At 39.2% G+C, this 27,829-nt stretch overlaps 1 protein-coding gene across 1 annotated transcript in view; it reads left to right on the top strand.

Moving 5' to 3' along the window:
- Positions 1-27,829, top strand: part of LOC113588926 (IgGFc-binding protein-like) — a 77,597-nt gene that overhangs the window by 35,477 nt on the left and 14,291 nt on the right. The window contains exons 64-70 of the mRNA XM_035525068.1: positions 75-364; positions 650-921; positions 1,209-1,328; positions 1,446-1,630; positions 1,846-2,006; positions 2,322-2,567; positions 5,217-5,376. Of these exons, the coding sequence (XP_035380961.1) occupies positions 75-364; positions 650-921; positions 1,209-1,328; positions 1,446-1,630; positions 1,846-2,006; positions 2,322-2,567; positions 5,217-5,376 (1,434 nt within the window). The remainder of the gene's footprint in view (positions 1-74; positions 365-649; positions 922-1,208; positions 1,329-1,445; positions 1,631-1,845; positions 2,007-2,321; positions 2,568-5,216; positions 5,377-27,829) is intronic.

Below are 27,829 nucleotides of genomic sequence, written 5' to 3'. Positions count from 1 at the left end.
CTCCCCTGCTTGTGAAATTCTGATATTTTTCCATCTCTCTGTTCTTATTAACTTTTTTTTTTTCCCCTTTGTAGGTTGATGGGAATATTGTGAATTCATCTGCTTTTCAAATCAGTTATCTGGCAGAAGTTCATCAGGAGCTAAATTTTGTGGTTGTGAATGCATCAAGTAAGCTCCTGGTGTACTTTGATGGTCGTTCTACACTTTCAGTGAGACTGGGCCCAAGATTCCGTGGATCTGTTTGTGGAGTGTGTGGAAACAATAATGGAGACCCAACAGATGACAAGACTTTGCCCAGCGGAGCTCTGGCACCCAATGACACTGCTTTCGGAAACAGCTGGAAATCAAACACCAGCAGCCCAGGGTAGATACATTCTAACTCTATCTGGAAAAAACAGAACAATAAATGCATTCTTTGAAATGACAATACACAGATACAGGTGCACAATGTGTACCAATGTGTCCTTGTACAATGTGTGCAGGAACTCACAGTTGCTGTGACTAATTCAGCAACTGTTTCCAATAAACATGATATGTAGAGCAAATCCTGGAGACTACTTTATTTTGAAACAACATCATCCAAGTAAAATTCAGTTTTCAGTTTCACTGTCCCATGTAAAGTCCCTGACCATTCTGTGTTTTTTTCCAGGTGTGGTGCTACTGACCAGACAGCAGATCCTAATACTTGTCCCTTTAGACTGAGGTACTCTGACCTCTGCAGCATCATCACTAACACCAGTGGACCCTTCCACCTCTGCCATGGCCATGTCAACCCTGCCCCTTACTTCACTTCCTGTGTGTATGACCTTTGTGCCTACCCATCAACCAGTGACATGCTGTGTTCAGCTGTGGAGGCCTATCAGGCTGCTTGTGTCATGATGCAGCTCCAGATCTCAGACTGGCGTGCTGACCTGTCTTGCCGTAAGTCTGCTTTTCTTTTTTACCTCTTTTGTAGTGTTTTATGTAACATAGTGTACTGAAACTCCATGCTCACACCATGGTGGAAAATAATTCTACACTTTCCACTGATCTGCGTTGTTCACTTCTCTTGTCGTGCTGTCATTTGAGCAGCGTGGAATATTTATATACTTTTCCTAGATTTCATTTTGTTGAGAATGAGAATTTGAATGCAATGGATATGTTTACACTGTATGCATAATGTGAATAAAATTTTGTCTGTGTATGTTCTTGATTTTTCCTCTGTTTAGCGTGGGTGGACCCCTGTGTGGAGCTGAACTGCACTGAAGATGAGTGGTGTGGGGAGACAGATGGTGTCTATGGCTGCTTCTGTATTCAGGATCATCGTCGACCACACCCCGAGTCTTATGGTAAAATCAAATTTCAATATACTTGTGTGGAAATCTGGTAACCTTGGCAGAGTTTATCCAACATCATTTATTCATTTCAATGGTATTTTTTTTTCACGTCCCTTCTCTGTGTTCTAGATGCTATTGAAGTGTGTGAGGGCAGCTCTGGCACCATATCTCTGTCCCGCTGTCAGCTCTTTGAAGCTGGTTTCCCTGGAAACAGCCTGCACCTGAATGACCCCAGCTGCAGAGGAACAGTCACAAATGGAAGACTGGTGTTACATTTTGATAATGATAAACATGTCTGTGGCACAAACCTCATGGTAATATTTTGTACTAAACTCTTTATCACACTTTCTTGTTGCATTATTATTGTAACAATATAATTTAAGTTTCCCCTGTGTGCTAAAAACTACATAGGCAGTCTGAATAATGCTTTACCTACACATTAACAAAATGATATTATGATATGTGATATTACCAGATTTTTTAAAATCACATTTACTGTATAAATTTACCTCTATTTTAACATCTATAGACCAACGGCACCCACTTTATCTATGAAAACACTATCCAGGGCAGACTCAACTCATCAAGAAGCCCCTTTAATAAACATAAAAAGCTGGAAATGCCCTTCTCCTGCATCTACCAGCTCACTCAGACACTGACTATGAAAACAGAACTCCACCCTTTGTGGAGGTGAGATGGACTACTGCCTTAAAATACCACAAATATGTATGTTTTAACACATATTTAAATGTATGCACTAAAACACCATAAATATGTAGTCTTGTACAGCTTTTAAGGTTTTTATAATAAGCTCAGAATAATTTTCATGCATGTGAATAATTTTAGTGGTATGCCAAGAATTACATTTGTACAGCATGGCAACATATCACTTTTCTGTCGTGTTTTGTCTGTACAGCACATTAAATTGTCTTCTGCATGAAATTTGCATTAAATGAACTTTCTTTGCAATGTGCTGTCTATTAATGTTGTTGTACTTTTCTTCAGCATAGTACACAAGACCCTTCCTGATGGTGTGGGGATGTACCAGGTCAGGATGATTCCCTATAAGGATGCTGGTTTCTCCCACCCTTACAATGGCAGAGCAAACATAGAGGTCGACCAGAGGATCTATGTGGCAGTGTTTGTTCAAGGAGTGGACAGCCATCAAATTGCTATAGTAATTGATTCATGTTGGGCCACTCCTGAGAATGACCGCAACTATACTGTCCGCTGGGACCTCATCATTAATACGTAAGGCACTTTGGCTTTCTTGGAATATTTACATTTAGATTTATGGCATTTAACTGACACTCTTATTTATATTTGCATTTAGCTGATGTTTTTATCTAAAGTGACTTACATTATGACTGAGTACAAGGGTTAAGAGCCTTGTTCAAGGACCCAACAGTGGCACCTTGGCGGTGGTGGGGCTTGAACCAGCAACCTTCTGATTACAAGTCAAGTACAGTGGGTTAGAGCTCAAGATATCATTGAACTACTTTCTGAGATTCAGGAATCAATATTGATACCTAGAAATCCAAAATAAGCATAAACTCTATATCAGACAATGAGAAGTGCAATAATAAACAGTACCAGACAAGTCTGGGTTTCAGTTAGTTAACCTAGTTGCAGGATCAATGGCCATTTAAATACTCTACAAATAGATAAGTCTAAAGTCTACATTTGAAGACTGCATGGCACTGTGCTGTCTGGATAGCCAATGGAAGTTCTTTACACCATCTGAGAGCCAGGACAAACAAGCATTTTTGAACTTGAGATGTGAAGTAGCCAAGGTACAGATTGGTCCTTGACCATTGTCATCACGTACAGAGGGGATGGTCCATTTTTGGCTTTGAATGAGAACATCAGGATTTTAATTTTGATGCGGGCACCTACTGGAAGCCAATGAAGGGAACGCAGCAGTGGAGTGGCCTGTGAACTTGGGAAGATTGAAGACTAGTTGTGCTGCTGCATTCTGGATAACTTGTAGAGGTCTGATGGTCCAGAGAGGAAGACCAGCAAGTAGCAAGTTGCAGTAGTCTAGCTTTGAGATGACAAGTAACTGCACAAGCACCTGGGTAGCTTCCTGTGAAAGAAAGGTCCAGATCTTTTGTATGTTACAAAGGAGAAACCTACAAGGCCAGGTCAGGTTTGAAACATGAGTTGAGAATGACAACTGGTTGTCCAAAGTTATGCCCAGGCTGTGAGCAGCTACAGAAGGAGACAAGTAGGGGGCTGTCATCCAGTGTCAGTCTAGGAAGCTGAGATATGGCTGGAAACTTGAGTGTCAGAAAGTGTCAGAACACTGGTGGAAAGAGAGGAAAAGGCTGGTGAATTGCTGCAACCTTCTTCTCAAAGAAGGTGAGGAAATTCTCAGGAGTAAAAGATGAGGTAGGAGGGGGGAGGGTAAAGGAGAGAAGAAAAAATACTGAAGAACTTATATGGATCATATGCTGATGATTCAAATTTTCCTCTGTAGTATGATGACTGCAGATTTTATTTCCAGTGAGAAATTGGAAAGGAGAGACTGGTATGAATTGAGTTCTGAATCTAGGTGAGTTTTCCTCTAATACCTCTCTGCAGTTCTTAGTTCTCTCCTTTGGCAATACAGTGCTTCCATTAGCCAGAGGGCAGATCTTGCAAGTCTGTAGGAGAGAGGTGAGGAGAGTGTAGAAAGGAAAATATTAGTAACTATATCCAGGGATAGAGAAGAAAGAGAGTCAGAGTGAGGGAGGGTAGAAAATATAGTAGAAGCAAAGAAGGAGGGACTTATGGAGCACAGATTGTGATGGAAGGAGGAAAAACATGGGGAGGTGTGGATAGAAAGAAGAGTGAGAATCACAAGAAGAGGGAGAGAGAAGGATAGAAAGGTTTGAGAGGTGAAGGGGCTTACTGCAATGTCTGGAGCTATGGTGGTCTGGGTGAAAAATAGTCCAGAACATTGCCCACTCTGGTTGAGGGTGAGGTCAAATGATTACAACAGTGGAAGGATGCAGGAGGAATGTAGCTTGTGTGATGGAAGGTTGAAGTCACGATGGAGAATGAGTGGGTTTCCTTCAATGGGGAATTTACTCAGGAGGGTCTCAAGCTCAATGATGATGTTATCTAGAGAACCTGGAGTAGGTCTTTAGAGTTATTTTAAGAAACAACAACAGTGTAACGATGAGATGGGGCAAGAGGCAGGATGCAAACGTGAGGAGGGATTTTATTAAATAATAACAAGTACAAACAAAACCAATGAATATAAACCAGAAATGAGCCATTACAGAACACCGGGGAGGAAGATCAGAAAACTTAAACACAGACATGACAAGGGCAAACATAAACAAACAAGAACAATGAAGAACATTAACTGCATGCAAAGAATACTGAACCTACAAACAACCAAATGAGCCAAACCTACAAAATAACCAACAACATGGATAACAAAACACAGGTCTTAAATATACAAACTAATAAGGGAATAACTATACACAGATGGAACCAATAACAGTTGGACAACTGAACAAGGGGGGGTAGAGAAAACTGAAACTAAAACAAGGAAGTACATGGAAAACAAAACAAAAAAACACAAAAAAATGAGGAAGATAACAAAACAGAAGCCTTCCCTGTGAGAACCGCCAATGCCAGGGAGGGGCGACCATGACAAACAGCACATTGGGAAAAGGAAATCTTTTTTGTGGGCTCAACCCACATACTAGAAAAACTAAAAAAAAAACCTTAAAAAAAAATAAATCAATAAATATATATATATATAAAAACATACACATAATGATTATACTGATTTAGGCATAAACCTATAGCAATATGTGAATTGTCATTTTATAAGTTACAAATAACTGCATATTTGAAAGCCTGCCTCCATAACTGGTAAAAGTAAAATATCCTAAATATTTTCAGGTGTCCTAATCCAGATGATAACTCAGTGGAAGTGCTTCAGAACGGTGTCTCCACAACCGCCCGCTTCCTCTTCAAGATGTTTGCTTTTGACGATTACCCCAAGGTCTTCCTTCACTGCTCCATTCACCTTTGTCTACTGCAAAACAACAACTGTGCAGTGGTGAGTTCTGACAGCTCCTTCCTCTCAATCACACTCCAGTGGTAAAGAGAGAGCAGACCTAAGCATTATACTAAAACTACAGTGTATTACTCTACTGTGCCACTGTAATCTAATTACAGGGTATTACATTACTGTGAATAGTAATGTTTTATTTTTTATTTGCAAGCTAAAGTGTTCAAACTTGGACATGTGCTCTTCTAATGATACCTACTGTTCTCATAAATGAATATTGAGGGATTAAAATGGATGTTTGTCTCAATAAATCCATTTTATCTTGTATAGCATTGTCACCCCGGATACTACCACAGATTTGCCAGGTCTGTGGACATCAGTCACACCTCCTCCATATCTGTGGGGCCTTTTATCAGGACTGACTGAAGCACAGGTGAACCATTACACTGACAAAACGAAACTGCTTTCCATGCTTCCTCATGCTTTATACAGTTACTGGAGTGATATAAACAGTACCAAAGATAGTTCTGCCACAGGCTAGTTTTGAGTTTGTTATTGTTGAGCACATGGTTTGATGTTTGACAGCCCCTCTTGCAGCAATCATAACTACAATGTGAAAAGCAATAATTCTTAAAATATAACATGATTGGTGCTCAGTTTATGAATTTACTGAAAATGCTTTTTCAGTAAAGGTGCAGGAATACATTACACAATAATGTAACTCGTAGCATTACTCATTTTGATTGCATCCAAATGTATCAGCTATTTTTCCCAATTTGCATTTTCAGGTGTCTAAAGGTATTTTGTGGAGCTCCTGAGTACATGACAATCATCTGAACACAAAATGTTTCTATGACTAAATCTTTACATAAATATAATCTCCTTTTAATGAATGTACTGTCATGCTGTAGGTGAATTTTGTTTTGTTTAAATCTGGTGTGCAAGTTTTCATGGCGAGGTATGCATAATCCAGATATGTATCTTAAATTGTTAATATAAACATGAATTGTGAACATGTAGAGGTACAGATTACACTGGATAGGTGATGTTGGTGGGTTCCTCATTGGGAAATGTGTACTGAACCTTGCACAGATCTGGAGTAATCATTGAGTTTTCAAATTGCTGCTTTTAAAGGATTAAATTATCAATTATTTACCACATTTATCCTTATGATTAATTTTAGTATTTAGTATACATTTTCAATAAATTTCTCCATTATAGCATCATTAATTGTCTCTCTTTTATGGCCTATGTAATTCAGGTTTATTCTGAGTGGAATTAAGAAAGCTTGACAGCAAATAAACATATAGAAGTGTAAAAAAAAACCAGATAAAAATGTAATCCCACCACCATCAGTCCACTTCCACTACCACCATCACCACCTCTCACATCACACCACCTCCTTCACCAGCACAATGGCACTATCACCTCCACCAGGCAACCACCAAGTAATTGTACCTTGAAATTCAGCTCTGTTCATTTGGCTCTGTTTCTTAAGTGTATGGTGTAAACACTGTACCAAAACCAGACACTAGGAAATTATTGGTCTTGGCAATTAACTCTTTAGCTAGTAATAAATATCCCGTGTTGACATAGTGTTCCAAACCTCTGCTGTGAGTACAGAATGGAGCTTTGTTGCTAGTCAGACACAGTGCTCAAGGAGGGCCTGTACACAATAGGATGCAGTACTTCTACATTTTACTCTTAGGCATACCGTGCTTCTCACAACCTCCCTGTACTCATTTCTGTCCTCTCCATATTAAGACTCAAAATTTATCAACAGTTTTATACTCAGAAAAACCTCTCAAATTATATGAAAGCATGCAGTAGTATGGCCTGGGCTTAATATGTGAAGTAATTAGCCAATAGACTCCTACCAGACTATTGAAATATCATTAAATAATCTCATAAAATATTACATTACATTTACGGAATTTAGCAGACGCTCTTATCCAGAGCGACTTAGAAAAGTGCTTTGTCATTTACTCATAGAATATATCCTAGTACAGTACAGTAGGTTAGAGTCTAACATGCCAATGAACTAGAAGATTATAGAATACAGGGATCAATGCTAATACCTAGGAATACAAAATACATAAGGTCTACCTTAAACAATGATAAGTGCAATAAACAAGATGTGCTAGAGATTGTTAAACAACATAAACAATACCCTACAATAAGTACAATTAGTCATTCAATATGGGAGCAGGGTCAGTTGTCCTCTAGATATTCTGCAAATAGATCAGTCTTCAGTCGCATTTGAAGACTGCAAGGAACTCTGCTGTCTGGACAGCAAGTGAGATTTCATTCCACCATCTTGGAGCCAGGACAGAAAATAGTCTTGATGCTTGTCATCCATGAGACCTGAAGCAAGGTATTTCAAGTTGAGCCGTACTTGAGGTTCAAAGTACTCAAGGTATGGATCAGGCTTTGACCATTGACCTCTGACCTAATTTCTGAAGGGGCTGGTCCATTTTTGGCTTTGTAGGCAAGCATCAAGGTTTTAAATCTGATGCCTGCAGCTACTGGGAGCCAATGAAGGGAGCGCAGCAGTGGAGTAACATGTGAACTTCAGAAGATTGAAGACCAGTCGTGCTGCTGCGCTCTGGACCTCTATAGAGGTTTGATGGCTCTTAGAGGAAGACCTGCAAGTAGCAAGTTGCAGTATGCAGTAATCTAGTTTTGAGATCACAAGAGACTGCACCAGCACCTGGGTAGCTTCCTGTAAGAGAAATGTCCGAATCCTTCGTATGTTACAAAGGAAAAATCTGCAAGACGGGGTTAGATTAGAAACATAAGTTGAGAACGACAACTGGTTGTCCAAATTTATGCCCAGGCTATGGGTAGCTTTGGATGGTGATACCAGGGTGTTCTTGAAGGAAACTGTGAGGTCATGGTAAGGGTTGGGAGTACCTGGGATGAACATAAGCTCAGTTTTACTGGGATTGAGCTTCAAGTGGTGGGCTGTCATCTATGACGCGATGTCACTCAAGCATGCTGAGATACGTCTTGAGACCCGCATGTCAGAGGGTGGAAAAGAAAGAAATAATTGAGTGTCATCAGCATAGCAGTGGTAGGAGAAACCATGAGAAGATATTACATCACCAAGAGAACGAGTATACAAAGAGAAGAGAAGGGGGGCTAATACTGAGCCTTGTGGAACACCAGTGGAGAGTCTATACGGTTTGGATGTGGATCCTCTCTGTGTCACCTGATAGGATTGTCCCTCCAGATAGGACTGAACCATCTCCAAGCAGAGCCAGTCACACCAAGTCTGGAGAGAACAGAGAGAAGAATGTTGTGGTTCACTGTGTCAGGGGCTGCTGAAAGGTCTAGAAGAATCAAAACAGATGACAGTTTGGCAGCATGAAATTTTAGCAACATTAAATTTTTCCATCACTGCTATGAGGGCTGTTTCTGTAAAATGTGCCGGTTTGTAGCCAGACTGATTGGGATCATGCAGCTGGTTCTGGGTGAGGAAAAGAGACAATTGATTATTAACTGCTTATTCAAAGCTTTTTGAGAGGAAAGAGAGAAGTGATACCGGTCTGTAGTTGGTAATGTTGGAGACTTCGTGTGGCCTTCTTGAGGATTGGTACCACCCTGGTGGTAAACAAATTGATCATAAGGAAAAACGGGAGTTATAATGCTAACATAACATGTAGAGCTAACAGGACATAGTTGTCACAAAAATGACTGGGTGTGGTACTGAAATGTTCTTTTGGCTTGTCCTCTGTTCACTTACTAGAGGGAGTAAAAATTTATTGTCACATAAAAAAAGGTTTATTGTCATGAATTTCATATACAGATGTCACCTTTATGTAGGCCATTTTTCCAGACATTCTTTCTTTTTCCAGGAAGATATAATGTTAAAACAAAGGAGTTAAATATAATTTTTAACACAAAAGTTGGATAAAATAACCTTTGTCTGCTGGTAAAATGTGTCCCCTTGTTTTCTGCTCTTAAAACCATAGTACTTATAAGAAGCGATAACAACCCATGCAACAAACCTATGCAATTAAACCCAAAATAAATAATCATTAAAAGAACTGGCAATAAAACAAAACCAATAAAGCAGAACAATAACAATAAAACAACAATAAGCCAATAAAAGCCCTATCACCATAAAATTCACTATTCAATTTCCATTGCTCTAAAACACATTGTCTCTATTACTGTTCAAGTCCATCTTTCTCTCAGGATGGTGGGGGGATGACCGTAACTTCTCCTGCGTGGCTCCCCAGCACTCCTTTCATCATCTCCTGGGGCCAGTGGAGATCCTTCCCTTGCCCGCTGCCCCTTCTCAGGCTACCTCTTTCCCTCAGGGTGCATCTGCGGGGGCCAGGGTCTGTAGTGGCAGGGACCCCCCTGCATGTGGCCTCAGCCCCCTCCTCCAAATGGCTGCACCCAGTGCCCCCCACAGCACTGATGTTACCAATCTTAATGTAGCATACAGTGGCACCGTCACAAGCTTCCCCACCAACAGATTATGGCCCACCCCGTTTACCGCTAACTGGTAAACTTGGGGGAGGACCTCCCCTGCTGGCAGGCTCGGGCCTTGTAGGGGGCCAATCATGGCCCACAGGTCCCTTGCCCCCCTGCAATCCAAGAACACGTGTCTCACTGTTTCTGGCTTGCCACATGCCACACGTGGACATGTTGATGTCACCGCCATGCCCCAGGAGTGCATCACAGCCCTGACCAGGAGAATGTCATGCGCCGCCATCCATGCCAAGTCCTTGTCTTTGTTTCGGAGGGCTGGGTGAACCATGCTCTTCCATACTTGCTGGGCCTCCCCCTTCGTGAGCCCAATTGTTGGGCTCACTTCCTCCTGGTCCTGTAAACAAGCAATGAGCAGTTTTGCATTGGTTAAAACTCTGTCGCCTTCTTTTTCCAAATTATATTTCCTTAAAAACTTTCTAATAAAATCATACTCCTTTGGCAGCGTAAATGACACTGGTGTCTGTAGGTCCACCTTTAATATCCCCAAGGTCCTCAGATAGGACCCCATCCAGAACCGCACCATTGTCCTTGCCTTATTGAGGGGGGGGGGTCCTGGTGTATCTCATGTGCAAAGCCGCAAACTTCCTCCCCAGGAACAGGTACGGGTCCGGAAGGCCTTTCCCTCCATTCTCTGGCCTCTTCTTCAACAATTCTCTCTTCAGCCTCTCCCACTTGGACCCCCACAGGAAGTAGAACACTGCTCTGTCCAGTTCTAAAAGAAAGTGTCATGGGGGACTAAAAACAGAACATAACAATAAAAGCAGGGGTAAAATAATTGCTTTTATTGTTAAGATTTTGCCTTCTATCGTCATTTGTCTCAATCCCCAAAAACCCAACCGCTGCCTCGCTTTCCCTATTGTCTCCGTCAAGTTGCCCTGTCTACCACCCTCTCTGTCAAATTTGACCCCAGAATTTTTAAAATTTGTTTCCTTAAAATCTACATCCAAATTCACACATTCATCTCCCCGTGGCCCAAAGAGCTGGGCCTCGGACTTCCTCCTGTTGACTTTTGCACCCGAGGCCCCCCCATACCATTTCATTAGGTGCAGAGCTTTCTGGCCTGATAAAACATCCATACATAAAACCGTCACGTCGTCCATATATAAAGAGCAGGTCACCGTCAATCTTTCTGGCAAGTCCAGTCCTTTAATCCATTGGTCCCTTCTCAAGTTCTGGGCCAAAGGGTCAATACATGTCACAAACAGGAGGGGGGATAACGGGCACCCCTGCTGTATTCCAGAGCAAACATGAATCGCTTTGATTAGGTGCTGTAATTCTACTGTTGATGTCTGTATACAGCAGACCCACCCACTCTATGAACCTCACCGGAAAACCCATTTTTTGGAGTATCTGAAACAGGTACTGGTGTGAGACCCGATTAAAATCTTTTTTGAATTCTAAATTTAAGACTAATAGCCGAATATTTCTGTCTTTCGCAAACCAGATGGAGTCCCGTTTCAATATCACACTGTCCATGATCCTTCTCCCTGGCACTGCGTGAGCTTGATCTGGGTGGATGATGTCTTCTAAAACCACTGACATACATCGTGCTAAAGGTTTGATAAAAAGTTTACAATCCAGATGTAATGTAATTGGCCTCCAGTTCTGTAAATCCATCTTTTCCCTTTTTTTGCAGTAAAGTCACTACCCCGTCCTAAAACCGTCTGGGAGTCGGTTGAGTCGTTGAAATTCCATAAAAACTGTTAACAAATCATGTCCTAAAATGTCCCAAAAAGTCTTGTAAAATTCTATGGGGAGTCCATCCTCTCCCCGGGACCTTGTTTAAAACCTTTCAGACATTTAAACATTTCTAAAACTGTGAAATATTTAGTTAACTCCTCCCATCATACAATTGTTTATAAAATTCTTCCACTGCTTTTAAAATTCCCTCATCCTTATTCCTTATCCTCTTCCTTTCTTTTAATTGTGTAATCCCACCCCCTCATGACATTATTTCCTTAAAAAAAGTAGCATGTGCACGTCTCTCCTTCCTCCATCTCTTGTTCTTTACTTCTTAAAATCACCCATCTGCTAATTGACTCCATCTGATTGGCCATTTCCTTTTTAACTTCCTTACTTTCCTCATTAAAATCCACTCCCTGGTTCACCAAATTAAAATACCTCTGCAGCCATTTTTGCAGCCCCATCATGCAACTTTTCCATTTATCTTTCCTTTCCCACTCCAGAGAGACGGGCCAGCAGTCCATCACTGCTCCCACTCCCTGTAAGATGACTGAAAGGGTAAAGTACATTCCTGCAGTAAAAATACATCTGCTCATATCTCTCTTAGAAAGGTCAAAATACTCTGTGCCCTTACTGGGGCTCTCACGCTTCTCACGTTAATTGTGGCGATTATGAGAGTCATGAGCAATATGTAGTTAAAGGTAAAAACCAGGTCCTGTTAATCCCCGATGTTTTACTCTACTGTAGGGAGGCGAGGTTAGGATAGAGGGAGGGTGTGGGCTTGCCATCCGCTCCTCCTCCAGAAGCCCCCCTCTCAGCTTCCTGATTCAGCTCAGACGTGGCTGTGGCATTTGGCACAGAAACATCTGCCTGAGCAGGAGCTTGTCTTATCAGTACATGCTTCACAAATGGAGGAGGGGATCCTTTCAGCAGTGTGGCAGCAAAAACAGCTATTTCTGACCCAGGCATCTTCTTGGGTTTTATCCCATGCGCCTTGCCCTACACTGGCTTGGCCTTACTCCAGGCCTGCCAAGAAGTCTTCATATACTGGAAATCTCAGCTGAGGTCCCCATATCCTTCATAAACAAACATAGCACTGAGTGCTACACACTCCCTTTCAGATGAGCCTGTATGTGGATAGTAACTAAACCCAGCACATTCAGTCCAACCAGCCAGACAATCAATGTATGGATCACGATGTGAGCCCAAACCACACCGAAACATCCAATCGTTTGGGGTTTCCCCCTTTTTGGGTTTTATATAACTAACACCATAACCCATGGGTCACCCAGCAAAATCACAACCAGTACACAACTATACAAAGAGCACTCAAATAGATACAGAAGAGGGAGAGTTCACCAATAAACAGTAAATTGCATTTCAATAGGTTTTAGGCAGGATAACAAATCCTTACACAGTGTACACAAAATTCAGCTAATGCATGCCAATAGATAAGACTTCTTCCACCTTTTCAACAGGCAGGATAATAAGTACGTACAAAATTCAGCTCGTACCAACGGATGAGACTTCTTCCACCTGATTAGAGACAAAAACGCACCTAAACTAAATTTAAGCACAGAGATGCTGCGCAGGAAGAAGACACTAAATCCTGGGGTGTCACTTACCTGCGCAGTATCCCACTTCTGACTGTCAGAAACTGGTTCAAAGTAACCAGTCCTTCAGGTTCGATCTCCTACAAGTTACCCTCTGCCCTCCGTCCTCTGTAGCCAGATCAATCCAGGGAAGTCAAGAGACACTGACACCAAGGTAGTGAATCAAGAGAGTTCCACTTTATTGAGGAAAGCACAGAGTATATGTGTGTCCTATATCTACTATCTAAATCTACAGGATGATGGGGAAAAGTGAGGCATGTTCTAAGGGTCTACGTAGAAAGGAAAGAGACAAGGTTAATAAAGATTAGATGTTCTCTGCATGAACGAGCCGCGAGCTGTTCCCGTGCCTGCCATGAGCCACGCCTGTGCTTAAAGAGAGAGAGAAAGAGAAAGGGAGGGGTAAAGGGGTAAAGGGTTTGGGCTCACATCGTGATCCATACATTGATTGTCTGGCTGGTTGGACTGAATGTGCTGGGTTTAGTTACTATCCACATACAGGCTCATCTGAAAGGGAGTGTGTAGCACTCAGTGCTATGTTTGTTTATGCTGTAAGGGGTAAGTTTGTAAGTTTGTAAGTTCTTGCTTTACCTTTACTTCTTGGTTGTCATGACAGCCACTCATATAGACAGTCAGGGTGACCAACCAAGCCCATAGACAGTGTGGCTGAAATAGTACTGTTGATTGACAGTACAGCACAACTCTTCTTACATGTTCCTTTTCAACATGTACTCTAAGTGTATTTTAAACATATTCTGAATAGGTTACACTTTTTATGCATTTTAAGGGAATACATTAGTAAACATATTTTGGACAGTATATTTAATAACCATGATTACTTTTTTGAAATATTCTGGCCACTACCAAGTGGACAATTATATTAACTGCTCATTTATGTACCTCAGTACCTGTTATTATTGTTATTTATCAGAGGCATTTGACAGACGTGACTTTTTTATTGGTATGTTAGTTGCGTGGAAATAAAGATCCATAACTTCATTTGCTGGCATCTCACTCTCCCTGCTCTACAAGATGAGCTAGACTAACCAACAGCTATTTCTACGATGACTTCACATTTACAATAAAACCGTTTCTATATAACATGAATCTATATTCATCCAATAATCAGAGAAATTCTGTACCCAGGTAGCACTCGGGATATTGTTTATTATTAGTGTTGAAGGTAGTCAGCGCTGAAGGATAATCAGCTTTTGTTTTAGGCATATAAAAAACAGAAACACCTGAAGAATCTATTCTTCGAACTCAATTTCACAAATGTTATTGGACATGAATGTACAAAGGTAGGAAACATCAAAGAGTCTCACACCGCTGCATGAAACGCAAAAAAAACAACAACTACAAATTAGGACCAACTGACATTTCTTGTTTTCCCTTAAGTGAAGAGGTCAAACACATAGCGAGTGATTCAGTGATAAGCTGGGAAATAGATCAAAGCTCAAACAAGGTGTGAATGCAAACACACACACACACACACACACACACACACACGCGCACGCACGTGCGCACTCTCTCTCTCACACACACATACACACAAAGATGTTCATGCACACACACAAATACACACAAGCTAGCTAACTCACTAGCCTGGAAGAGGAATTGTTACTTAAGCCATGATACTTGTTACAAAAGTTCTGTTTTTTCTGCCAGCGGGTAAAACCTCCTGATGACCAACCAATCAGTTGTATTCAATTAGCAGCACCTGGCTGCTAGTTACCTATTCAGTTCCTGTGGAAACAACTTATTTTTCTGCATGTTGGCTTACTTTTTGTTAAATAACTTATGTTATAATAAAACATGTTATGTGAAACTAGAATTGTTTAATTATAGAAGTGGGTGTGGAACAGACTTTTGTTATTTATAACCTTATAAATTAAATTGAATAGCATTCTTTCTCACCTGAGTGTGAATAATGAGGGTGTAATGCAGGTACATTCCTCACAGTACTTAACCCTTGTGCACAGTAAGAGAAGACAAAATATGCTTTTCATAATGAACCATTGTGTTTAGTGCAGTTGTTCAAAATATAGACACTTTGAATATGATTAGTTATCTCCACATCCAATCACATTCATAATCACAATACCCTCCTATTGATATGTTACAGCGATTAGACATTTTATTGTGATAGCTTGATAGACACAGCACCCCTAGTGATGTAAAATTCTTGCACATGGGGTTTGATGACAGGCTGAAAAACTAAACAAAAAACAAAAAGAAAAACAAAAATTCTAGTCCTGTTTCTCAGTTTGGACATATAAATTTGGCTCTCAACTCCTTGTTACAAACACAACACAAAACAAATGTCCTAGTTCCCCTCATCTTACATTATTTATATGCACCTTGTGATCTTTCCCTCATCTCACTGCTCTGTGCAGGAAAATGTGAAAAGTTGAATTTGACATGAGAACTGTAGTTCCCAAATTGCCACCACACATTTCAAACTATAGCTGACCTGCTTTTATGTGAAGTAATTTAGATCATTATTGAAATTTTACCTTTTATGCAGCACACATTATATTTGCTCTTTCATTACACTTTATTTTAGCTCTTATACATTAAATGCTCTCAGATTCACCATTTTGCCTTAAGGCAAAAAAAAAAAAAGGTAATTAAAAGCCTGACATTTTTCACATATTGTACTTTCCAGCAAATGGAAAACTTTGTCCTTGTTTCTAATAAGAGTGTGATGAGATGAGAAATAAGTGCATGTGAGACATTTCATGGCACCAGGGTTAGGGTTAAACTATACAAAGCTTGTACTTGTAAACACATTTAGCTGATGTTGTTATGCAAAGCAACCTACAATTATGACTCAGTAGAATGTGAACAACTGAGGGTTATGGGTCTTTCTTAGGGGCCCAACAGTGGCAACTCGGCGGTGGTGCGTCTTGAACCAGCAACCTTCTGATTACTCGTCAATCACTAATTTGGTTATATCAATTGCTCTTTAAGCCATTTTCCTTCTTTTACCAACTTGCTCACGTGTGTGTGTGTGTGCGCGCGCGTGCATACGTATGTTACATGTATGTTAGTGTGTGATAAAGAGAAAAGCACTTGTGCGACATTCTGTTTAGCAGTGTGATTTGTCAATCACTGTACAAGGAAGTAAACTGTTGAAATGATGGACATACCTGAGGTGTTCTTGAAAGAACTGGCTTAGAGCCAATTTATTTAAAATCATCGAATGTTCCTTCATGACCCACCCATTTTTATGAGTAAAGGTATAAATACAGGAGTACAGGAGTCAGTGGATACAGGTGCAGTTGGAGCGTCATCACTACACAGAGACACCATTATTGAAGAAAGAGACAGAGAGGGCGAGAGAGAGAGAGAGAGCGAGGGGACACGCTGAACTTGTTCCATTGGTGCCTGTTCAGGTAAGAACGTGAGACCAGTCACCGTCACTCAACCCTCACACTGGAGCGCATCTTCTTTTTCATATAGTATGAGGGATGGCATTTATATAAATATTGTATTAGACACCTAATATTGTACCTTTTTATACTGCTTTTTTGTGGGTTTTTAAATTTAGAACACATATTTGTAGACAATTTCAAATATATGTATAATTATGTTTGATGTTTTGTATAAAATTAAGACATAAATTACCTATTAACCCTCTGAAGTCTATGGGCATTTCCTCTCTTTTTGCATATTTCATTAAATTCACTTTAAAGGTTTCATATCAAAATGTACAAAACAGTCTCAGCTCTCTTCCGAATGAGGTACCATTTGACCTAGAGCATTGCATAAAGAAATGATATGATCATAAAGCTGAAAATATGAGGTCCGATTTTAGAAATCATATTCCATGTAATAGCATACTTAATATACTCATGTATATCAAATGTTTTGGTGCTTGAAATAAGTTTACCAAAGTGTTTGATTCACAAAAGCAGTGAGATATATGACTAAAGTAGTATAGAAATCTTAGATGTGCTGAAGTAAAATGTGACTGAAAAATGAGCAGGGAAATATGTCATATGACTTTATATTCAGACAGGTATTAATTTGTATTTCCTTTGAATAATCATTTAAAAATTATTCTCTACATTTCAATTTAGACTGTAATCTTACTCTTTCAGTTTTGGTGCATTTCATCATGATGAGGTCTCTAATGCCACTATGTACATCACTGCTGTTGATATTAAATGGTAAGTTATTGAAACCAAATATTATATGGTGTTTATAAGCAAAAAATGGACTTTGCAGTAGTAGTTCCAGATAAAAAGCATTTTCCCTGTGTCAAATATAAACACTACAATTCTGATTATTTTTATTTCTTTCACAGGTGGACTGATCGAAGGACAAACAACAGGTAATGTTGCTTCTGTAGTTGCAAAAAGCTGAACATTTTGGAGGTTATGATTCATACTATTGGTTTATGGCCATAAGCTGTTCTAACATTTATTTATTATTAATAATAATAATAATAATAATAATAATAATAATAATAATAAAAGGTTAGTCCATCTTAACTGCTTTGAAATGAGTTAGACTAAAGAGAACTATTGGGAGCATTTCATCAGGGTGAACATTTTTGTATCTCACCACTTTTTTTAAATGGAAATTTGTATCACCATGTCTTAATCACCCCAATCTTAATATACTCTTAGGCTACATAATCTATCTAATAATTACAAATTCCTCTACCCTCTACACATAGGCAAACGCCTACCTTCTTATTCATGCGAGTCCATTGTTTATTATTTCCAAATATGTTCACCCAAGAGTATGATATTGCAAAAGGGTTAACCTGCCAGTCCAGTGAAATACAGGTTAATTAAGATGCCCAACTCCTTTAGTGGAAACCTACTGCCCTTCTTAGTTTAACTCTGCCCTAATCTAACTCACCAATCTGCATTCAGTAGCATCTGAATTGTTAGAACCAGGTGTGGGGGAGTTATATGTTGGAGGTTTGACGTGAGGAGGTAAAGCAGGACGCAAGGATGAGTCATGTTACACACAACAAATGTTTATTTTGACACAAAAGACAACTACTTGGTTAGCAAGCTAACCGGGTTTAAACATCGACAACATACTCAGACACAAGACTTATATACATGCATACTAATGACACACAATAAGCAGGTGAGAAACACAGGGAGGGTGTGGTTATACGGACAAACACGCACACACACACACAGGGAGACATTTGGGGGGAGGGATTGTACCATGACAGAGCCCCTCCCCAACCGCGTGACTCCCGGTGCGCCAGCCTATCGGACTACGGCCCCGAAGTCCACACTGAATGTCGAGGCTGGTGGACCGAGCGAACCAATATGGGCCAGTGCGAACAGTACAGCAGAGGGTAAGACAGGGACCAAGACAACAACAGACAAGGACAAACACACTGACAGCAACAGGCACTGACACAAAAGGGGACAAGATTATTGGTACAGTGATCGAAACAAGGATAGACACAGTGACTGGGACGGGGACAAAAACAGAACTACATAAAGGGCCATTAAACAGTCTGGGGAAGGTAGCAGGAGCTCCAGTCAGTCCCTCACTTGTTGGCTGGGTATGGCCATATGGACGAATACACACACAGGGAGACATTTGGGGGGAGGGGTTGTACCGTGACAGGAAGGAAGTAGATTATTGCTGGTAAATTGTTTAATGTTTAATTAGAAACAATGTAATACAAGCACCTTGTATGTGTTCAATCTTTAATCATGCATCATTCATGTTAGACATCAAGCCCTTCAATAATGAGCAGTTTTTAGCCATTTTGTTATGCACATGTGACATTTTTGGAGTGAAGGAACAAGGCGTGAGTTAGAAAACAAAATAAAACAAAACAAAACAACAAAGGCAAACAGAAATTGGTCAATCAAAAGTAAACAAGAGTCTTGGGGTGCATAGGTTTGCAAGGCATGTCCTCATAATGGAGACGAAGCACCGACGAGATGCTCCCCTAGGCTTAAATAGGAAAAGTGGAATGACATGCAGGTGTATGTGATAATTAATAAATGGGTGATTGTGAATGTGGAAGTGGTTGTGTGCTGTGATTGGTGGAGGGACTGATGATTGATGGGCTGCAGGTGTCTGACTGGCTGGAGGAGAGTGAATGGGGCTGTGAGGGTGATGGGCTGTGTATGTGTGTTTGGTTGGGTGTAGGATGGTGTGCGACAGCACAAAAATCTTATTATATGTCAGCTGACTGGAATGGGCAGCTGCATCGAATATTTCCCAACACAGCATTCCTAAAGTTTACGCAGCAGTATTCAGCAGCAATAAATTGACCTGATTGATTGATTCTTTTAGTGCCAAGCGATGGGTCAGTGGAGCATGGTTCTGCTGAAATGATCAAATTATTCACCATAAACGATGTCAAACATACTGCACACAGAATGAGACTAAGCAGGTAACAGACTGGTCCGATAGACCTATTCAACCTGTTCTGAAAAACGAGCTCAATCCCACCCTCTGTGAGCCAGTCAGGAACCCTCCAGGGAATATTCTTGAAGTGTTTTGTATTCCATTACTCATCAATCTTAAGGCTAACAATATAAGTTGTAACAGGTTTGGTCCCTGTCATTGGTTGTACAAACCACCAAACCTGTTGAATAGCAGTTCCAATGGCACCATTTTAAAAACAGGAGGGGCAAAGAAACCGCACATCCTTTGCCTTGGCATAAATATATTCCACATTTTTACAGTGTCCATAGAATTAGTCCACATTAGTAAACCACTGCAGGTTTTCAGTTTGCATTTCCACCCAATATTTTTGCACCTTAATGTGAGACTTTAATGGCAGATAGAAATAAATTATTTTATTATTAATAATCAATCCTTTAGCTCTGTCAGTCATTTTTTTCAGATTTTTGGACAAACTACCTCTATAACGTCTTCTCTCATCATATAAATGACAAAACTCAACAGAATATGTTTATTTCAGTGTGTGTGTGTGTTTTTTTTACTTGCATCCATTCAATTCTAAGGCTGTGTTCACGTTACCAACCTGAAGTGACTCATGTCCATTTTTATGATTTAATGCAGCTCAAATTTGAGTTTTCCAGGTCTATGTGGACAGACAAATTTGAGATTTTCTAATCAAATTTAAGGCACTTTCCTATGTGGCCCTATGTCAAATTTGTCAAATCGGCTTTGTGGCCGTATGACTTGAATGGGAAAGGCCAGATCGGAAAAGTATTTTCACTGTGCAATATTTCTTTGTAATGAAGCCCCATGTGTTTGTCAGTAACTATGTTATTTAGTTAGCATTACTTAGCTCTCTAAGTAGTAAAGTTTGAACTACTTGATTCATTATGTACAGTTTGTCATAAACATTTAGATGCATTATACAGAGTACATTTACATAATTTCACTTGGATAGCTAGCTAGCTACCTGTCCAAGAGAAATGCTGCTAATTGTGTACTCAGTCTCATCCTATGCAAATGTAATAATTATTTCCATTTTGGAAAAGCTCTTCTAGTGTTAAGTCTTGTTTTATTATAATTGTGAATTGTTTGCCTACGGTACAAAGCATCTGGTGATGCAGGGCACTCGACGGAAATATGTCATTGTTACATAGGACTTAATTCACAACTATCAAAGCAGTATCAAAATAAAGCCAACTTTGGCCACCAGGGGGAGGCAAAGGACTGCGCCACAGTAATCAGGAACGATTAGCACAGCCTGAAGAACAAGCAACCCCTGAAAATACACATGCTCTCTTAGTTACTGCATTCAAGTCAAACTTAAGCATACTTGTTTACATTATCATTTAGACTTTTAAATTATTATTTATTTTATTTTATTTTTTTATTTTTATTTTTTTAAATATATATTTTTTAAAGATATGTAAAGTGGGTGGTCAGTATGTCTATTTTATTTGGGTCTCTGTGCTTCATGCAGTGTGTATTTTAAATCATTTTTGCACAGCACTTTGGTCAACAACTTTACTTTTTAAATAAACAAAATTAACTTTCTGACTTCATCATCTTATGAAATTATTTTTATTATAAAATATTGTTGCTACCTATGTGACAGAGTGCTATGAAATTATTTCAAATTAACTTTGGAGCTGGAAGAAACAATAGCAACAGTCTATAAAATGCTCAGACCCTCAGAGCAGAAGAGGAGGATGGTGTGCCAGGTCATAGAGAGAACATGCAGCACAAACAGAATTAAAAAGGTCTTGAAAAGTTCTAGGTTACAGGTTAAGTAAAGGGCTGAAGCTGGTGTGTAGCAGTCTAGTGTCTGTATGTCAGTGTGATTCATCATATTACATCGGGAAATGGATTTCACAAGGATTTGATTAGAAATGATTCACATTTCCATCAAATTATAGCTGTTTGCTGTTAACCAAAGGCACCAGATCTCCACTCCAAATTGCTTCAGACCTTTCTCTCATTTGTATATAAATAACCCAGACAGTTGATGTAAAGACTGTATACTGTAATAAAGGTTAAAAATGTCAAAAAGCAATTCTTCAATAATTACTATATTTCCACAGAAATGAGTCCACCTGCCTCCACTTATGATCCCTGTTACAACTACAGTGTCCTTGATGACACATGGAGAACCACATGTAGTTCCTATGGTTATGGCTACTACACTTATGGATTCTCCAATTACTTCAACAGTCATGATGACACCACTGTTGAATGGGATGGCTGGTATCGTCTGTATCTTCAGGGAGCAAAGGCACAGATTTCTGAGTGGTGTGTGGGTTCTATAACATCTGGTGGATACACTCCACTTCTGCTGGGTGGTTCACATCCCCTTATTGAAGATGGAATTGTGACCAGAGAAATCTATGGGTCCAATAACAACTATTACTGGTACTGGGGGTACTGGTGGTACTGGTGGTACAATAGCCAGTGCAGTTATTACACGTCCAACCCAATCCATGTGAAAGCCTGTCGAGGACATTACTATGTCTACAGACTGGTCAAGCCGGACACATCAATCCTGCGACCTACATATGCTGCAGGTACATTATTCTCTCTGATTTTATTTTATCAACACCAAATGGAAGAACTTTTTATCTGCATCGAAATTGAACATTTACTGTAATGTATATGTCACTATATGCCACTGTACTTCACTTTACAACAGATATGTTTATTGTGTTTTTCTGGTTGCTATAAACAGTTGTTGTTAATTTAACAAAACACACAAAAAACAATGTAAGGCTTTTCAGTGTAAATAAAATAATTTAAGAATTAATTTATTTCTACTCTTTAAATGTCCATGACAGTTGCTTTAAACAGTCTTACATCTTATGACCCCTGCAACAACTACATCTTCCTGGACCAACCCTGGAGAGCCAATAATGCAACTGGTTTGGGAATTTGTGACAGCAACTTCAACTGGAATGGCTGGTACCGCCTGCTGTACAATGGGATGGACATCCGTATGACTGAGAGCTGTGTTGATGTTAACAGATGTGGTACTTTCTACACTCTGTGGCTCAATAGCAATGTTTAAAACAAAATCTCAAACAGAAACAATTTTTTAAATGTACTTCAGACCTAAAAAACGTAAACAACAATATTTAGATTTAAAAATATAAAAATGTTCTCTGAAGAAGAAATTATTTTACTGAAAAAAATTTCATAAACATACTGCCTGTTACGGTTGACCCCTCCCTGGTGTCTGTTTCCATAGTAACCCCAACTTTTGTCTTTGTTTTGCTTTTCCCTCTCGTTAGTACATGGATTTAAACTTTGTGTTTTTTATGTTCATTGCTGGCCATTTGTACTTGTCCTTCATTTGTAGTCAGCTCTATTGTGTTTGCTCTGCCCGCGTTATTTCTCCTAGCCTTCTCACGTTCTCTGTGTGTAGCCAATGTAGCCTCTGTTAGTGTAGCCTGTGTTCCATGTTCCACACTGTAGTCTGTGTTGATCCTGGGCTGTTTAAACGACCCTGATTATGTATTTATAATACATCTCGCTCCTCTCCGCATTTGTGTGTGTGTTATCATAATAAATCACATTAAATGAAAATCACAATAAATTAATTTATGGAACTTCTATGTTCTCTGAAATGATTGTGTTTCTTACAGGGAGAAAATGCACAGATTTCTGAGTGGTGTGTGGACTCCATCTGGTGGATACACCCCACTGCTGCTTGGTGATTCACATCCCCTTATTGAGGATGGAATTGTGACCAGAGAAATCTATGGGACCAATAATTACAATTACTGGTGGTACTGGGTATACGGGTGGTATGGAAGCCAGTGCAATTACTACACGTCCAATCCAATCCAAGTGAAAGCCTGTCCTGGACATTACTATGTCTACAAACTTGTCATTCCAGCTGTATCAATCCCACTTCCGGTATACACTGCAGGTACATTCTTTACCCTTCTTTATCATTATATGAGTTGCCATTTGAACTTATCAATCTTCCATTAGTCTTTACAGTGTTTGTTAATTGAACAAAACAAACTGGAAAGATTAGCATTACAAATACATGAAATAAATCTTTTATTCCACTGCCCACAACCACTAGGAGCGCGAAGTGTTTTTCTAATTTATAAGATCATGTTGGTTACTATTAATAATAAAATGTATTTTAATAAAAACAAAAACTTGGCTAGTCTACCATTAGAACATGATATAAATCATCCTGAAAGGCACAAGACCTTATAAGATCTTAAGTGCTATAAAAAATATTAAAGCCTTAAAAATAAATAGATTTTTACAAAGCAAAAAACAAATTAGTAATTTTTAATTTTTATTTATCTATGACAGTTGCTTTAAACAGTCCATCTTATGATCCCTGTAATGACTATGTCTCCCTGGACCAACCCTGGAGAGCCAATAATGCAACTGGTTTGGGAATTTGTGACATGAACTTCAACTGGAATGGCTGGTACCGCCTGCTGTACAATGGGATGGACATCCGTATGGCAGAGAGCTGTGTTGATGTTTACAGATGTGGTACTTTCTACACTCTCTGGCTCAATGGTCCTCATCCTCAGATAGAGGATGGAGTGGTCACCCGCCTGGTCTGTGCAAATGCAGGATCTGACTGCTGCTTCTTCCGGTCCAACCCAATTCAAGTTAAAGCATGTCCAGGCAATTTCTTTGTCTACGAGATTGTCAGTCCAATGTTCTGCAACATGGCGTACTGTACGGGTATGACATTTATTTTAAATATATTTTTTATATCTTTCTAGTGTTGTCCAGGCTTCTTTCATGTTTTTAATCCCTGTTTTTCTTTTTGTTCTTTCTTTCTTAAGATGTTAACACCATAACTCCAAATCCTGTGCCTACAACCATGGCCAATGGAACAGAACTCACCGTGACCATCAGTAAGTTACTAGAAAAATTAGTTTGCAGGCTATAATGGTACTGATAAATAGGCACACTTAAGTCCATTGAGGCTCCAGACATTATTGACAGTCCGAATGGCTTTTTTATTGTATACAGTGCTTAGGTAGATCAGCTGGTAGAGTATGTAGAACAAGGTGCTAGCAACACCAAGGTCATGATACCCAGGGGGTACACACTCCATCATATATACCGATAAATATGTATTAGCTTCTTTGGATAAGCATCTGTCTAGTCATGAGAATGTATTTTTTAAATCACTGCAGACAACAGACAAAATCTACACACCATGTTATCTAGAATCTGGGATATCTCAGAGTTCACAAAAGTCTTAACAAACAAAATATAAAATGTGCTTTTCCCTAACTTTAGTCGTTAAAAAGTTTAGAAAATTATGAAAAACCTTTAGAAATTATGAAAAACCTTTAGAATTGTTCCAATTTCTTTCTTTACTTTTCTGTTGAAAATATTATAAGAACAAATGCTATTCTTCAATAAAAGCATGTTCTGATATGTTTTCTTGTTTTTTGACAAAGGATTACCCTTATGTTCAGAATAAAATAGAGTTAAACCTTAAAAGATACCGTTAATCACAAACAAATGACATGGTAAAACATTACAATCCTCTAATTTGCTATGTTTAATGTTAACATAATTTAATTGTGGTACAAGTTTTAGCCTAACAGTAATAATATATTGACAGAACAAGTAACTTTTACTTTTTTACCTAGACAAGGTTCCTAAAGATCTTGTTTAGTAGGTTTGGCTGTTTTAACTACTATGGTTCTTAAACATGCTGCTATATAGACAGCTATATAGACAGCTAAGATAATATTACAGGATAGATTGCAGACAAATGCTATCTGTTTGGATAAGGTTAGACAGAAAATGAGAACATTTCCAAGTTGTTTTGGTGATCTTAAAATGTTATTAAGGCTTAAATGTAGGCAATAAATTAAAACTTAATTTTAGTGTAATAATGATTTTTCATTTTGTTTTGTTGATATTGTTGACTAGACTTTCAGAGCATGAGTACATATATGCTATAATTAACAATTTCCTAAAAGGGTATTTGAAAATGTTCCAAAGGATTTTTTTTTTAAATTAATTTTTAAATTCAGTGATTGCATTTGGTGTTTTTCTAATTTTTTTTGGAAAGCTTTTATGAATACAGCCCCTGTTCTTTTCCACTTAGAAACAGTTTTATATCTCATGTAAAACTACTTTAAATCAAACATTCAGTTTTTGACAATATATATACACGATACAAATTCAGTGTCTTGAACTGACACTTGCCACCCTTTCCTAATGTAGTTGGCAATTATTATGGTACAACAGTAGATTGCTAGAAATGTATATGACTGTGCCTGATTCAGTGCCTCAGATTTAAGACATTCCTAATTACTGACTAGAGAGAGAGAGGAGTCCTGCATCCTGGCAACAGCTTAATCATTAATTTCCATGTGTATTTCATGAACTACATGCAGAACTAAATGCAGTCTGCTAACACTTGAACTAACACCTGAGATGTCTTACCTCTTCTTGATATGACTTTTCTGTAAATTTGGTACCAGGAGGGTTTTCAATCTGCTCAGCACTCAGCCTGAAACACAACCTAAAACTAAATCCATTCTCAGATCTTAAATATAGCTGCCTTGAACACAGAATGGGATTACTCCCTTTCACCACATACTGCTTGCCATCAGATATCTTCATTTATTGGTACAGTCAACATACATTCCTGTGACTGTCTATAGCTCAAATGAAACAGTGCAAGATCCTTGAACATTACATTTTAATAACAAATGATTTTAGTAGAATCATCTACCTTGTACTTACACTTATTGGCAGCTTTACTAGATTCCCCTATTGTAGCTTTCAGTTGTACGGTTGCAGACTGTAGCTTGAAAGTTAGAAGTGAGTTTTTTTTACTTCTATGAATCATTCCAGTCTTTGACTCTAGAGAAGACATTCGTCACATTGTAACATCACACTAGAAACTCATTAATGCATTCACTATGACTGAATGACCTTGCAAGTACAGTTTGCAAACATATACGGTTATTTGTATATCAAAATCACCAGAAATGTTGGAAATCTAATTATACCACAATGACTGTGTTTCTACAGCAAGCAGTCCAGACAGCTATACTTTTGACCCGTGTTAAAACTATAGTGTTCTGGATGACATCTGGAGAGCTACATACAGTTACTATGGTTATGACTACTACAGTTTGGGGTTCTCCAATTACTACAGCAGTCATGATGACACCACTCTTGAATGGGAAGGCTGGTATCGGCTGTATCTAGAGGGTGCAGATGCACAGATTTCTGAGTGGTGTGTGGGCTCCATGTCATCTGGTGGATACACCCCACTGCTGCTTGGTGATTCACATCCCCTTATTGAGGAAGGAATTGTGACCAGAGAAATCTATGGGACCAACAGCTACTATTACTGGTGGTACTGGAATTATGGGTGGAATGGTAACCAGTGCACAGCCTACACTTCCAACCCAATCCAAGTGAAAGCCTGTCCAAGACACTACTATGTCTACAAACTTGTCAAGCCAGATTTGTCAATTCCTTTGCCTGTATACTCTACAGGTACAGTGTTTAAAGTCTTATTTGAATTTGAAGTTATTAAACCTTCTGTCCTCTAATACATTGATTTAATTATATGAAACGGTACATTCTGCTTACAATGTTTTTCTATTACTATTACAATGTCTTCTAACTTTACAAAGAAAAAAGGAAACCTTCATGATCAGTCCCTCCCAAGCTCCGTGTTCCCTGTTTTTTGTGTTTTTTAGTTATGTTCCTTAGTTTCGTTTTCTCCACCGCTTGTTTGATTGCTTGCACCTGTCCCTCGTTTCTACCTTTGATTCTTGTATTTAAACCCCGTCTTGATCTCTGTCTTTTGGCTGTTCATTCTGTAACATTGAGCGGTAAGGAGGTGAACGCATGTGTGGAGAAGAGCAAGACTTATTCAGGGCAAATCCAGAATCGTAGTCATAGTCCAGGGTCAAAGAGCCAACACGGAGTGTACAGGGATACATTATTAACAAGACAAGGGCTAGAATACACAAAAGCAAGGAGACACAAAGAAAAAGTACACAAAGGCAAACGTGAAGCAGGCTATAACAAAGACTAGGGAACACGGCGGCTAAGATAACACAAAGGCACGGAGTACAAACTTACAGGCTTGCATCAAAACAACCAAACACAATGAAGCATAACAATGAACAGCCAAAACACAGGGTTCAAGACAGGGTTTAAATACAAGAACGAAAGGTAGAAACGAGGGACAGGTGCAAGCAATAAAACGAGGAGTGGAGAAAACGAAACGGAACTAAAAAAACACAAAAGACAGGGAAAACACAAAACCTGAGAGG

The sequence above is a fragment of the Electrophorus electricus genome, chromosome 4, assembly GCF_013358815.1.
Source record: "Electrophorus electricus isolate fEleEle1 chromosome 4, fEleEle1.pri, whole genome shotgun sequence".
Classification (NCBI taxonomy): domain Eukaryota; kingdom Metazoa; phylum Chordata; class Actinopteri; order Gymnotiformes; family Gymnotidae; genus Electrophorus; species Electrophorus electricus.
The sequence above is the reverse complement of the archived record's forward strand: the minus strand, read 5'-3'. Positions and strand labels throughout refer to the sequence as shown.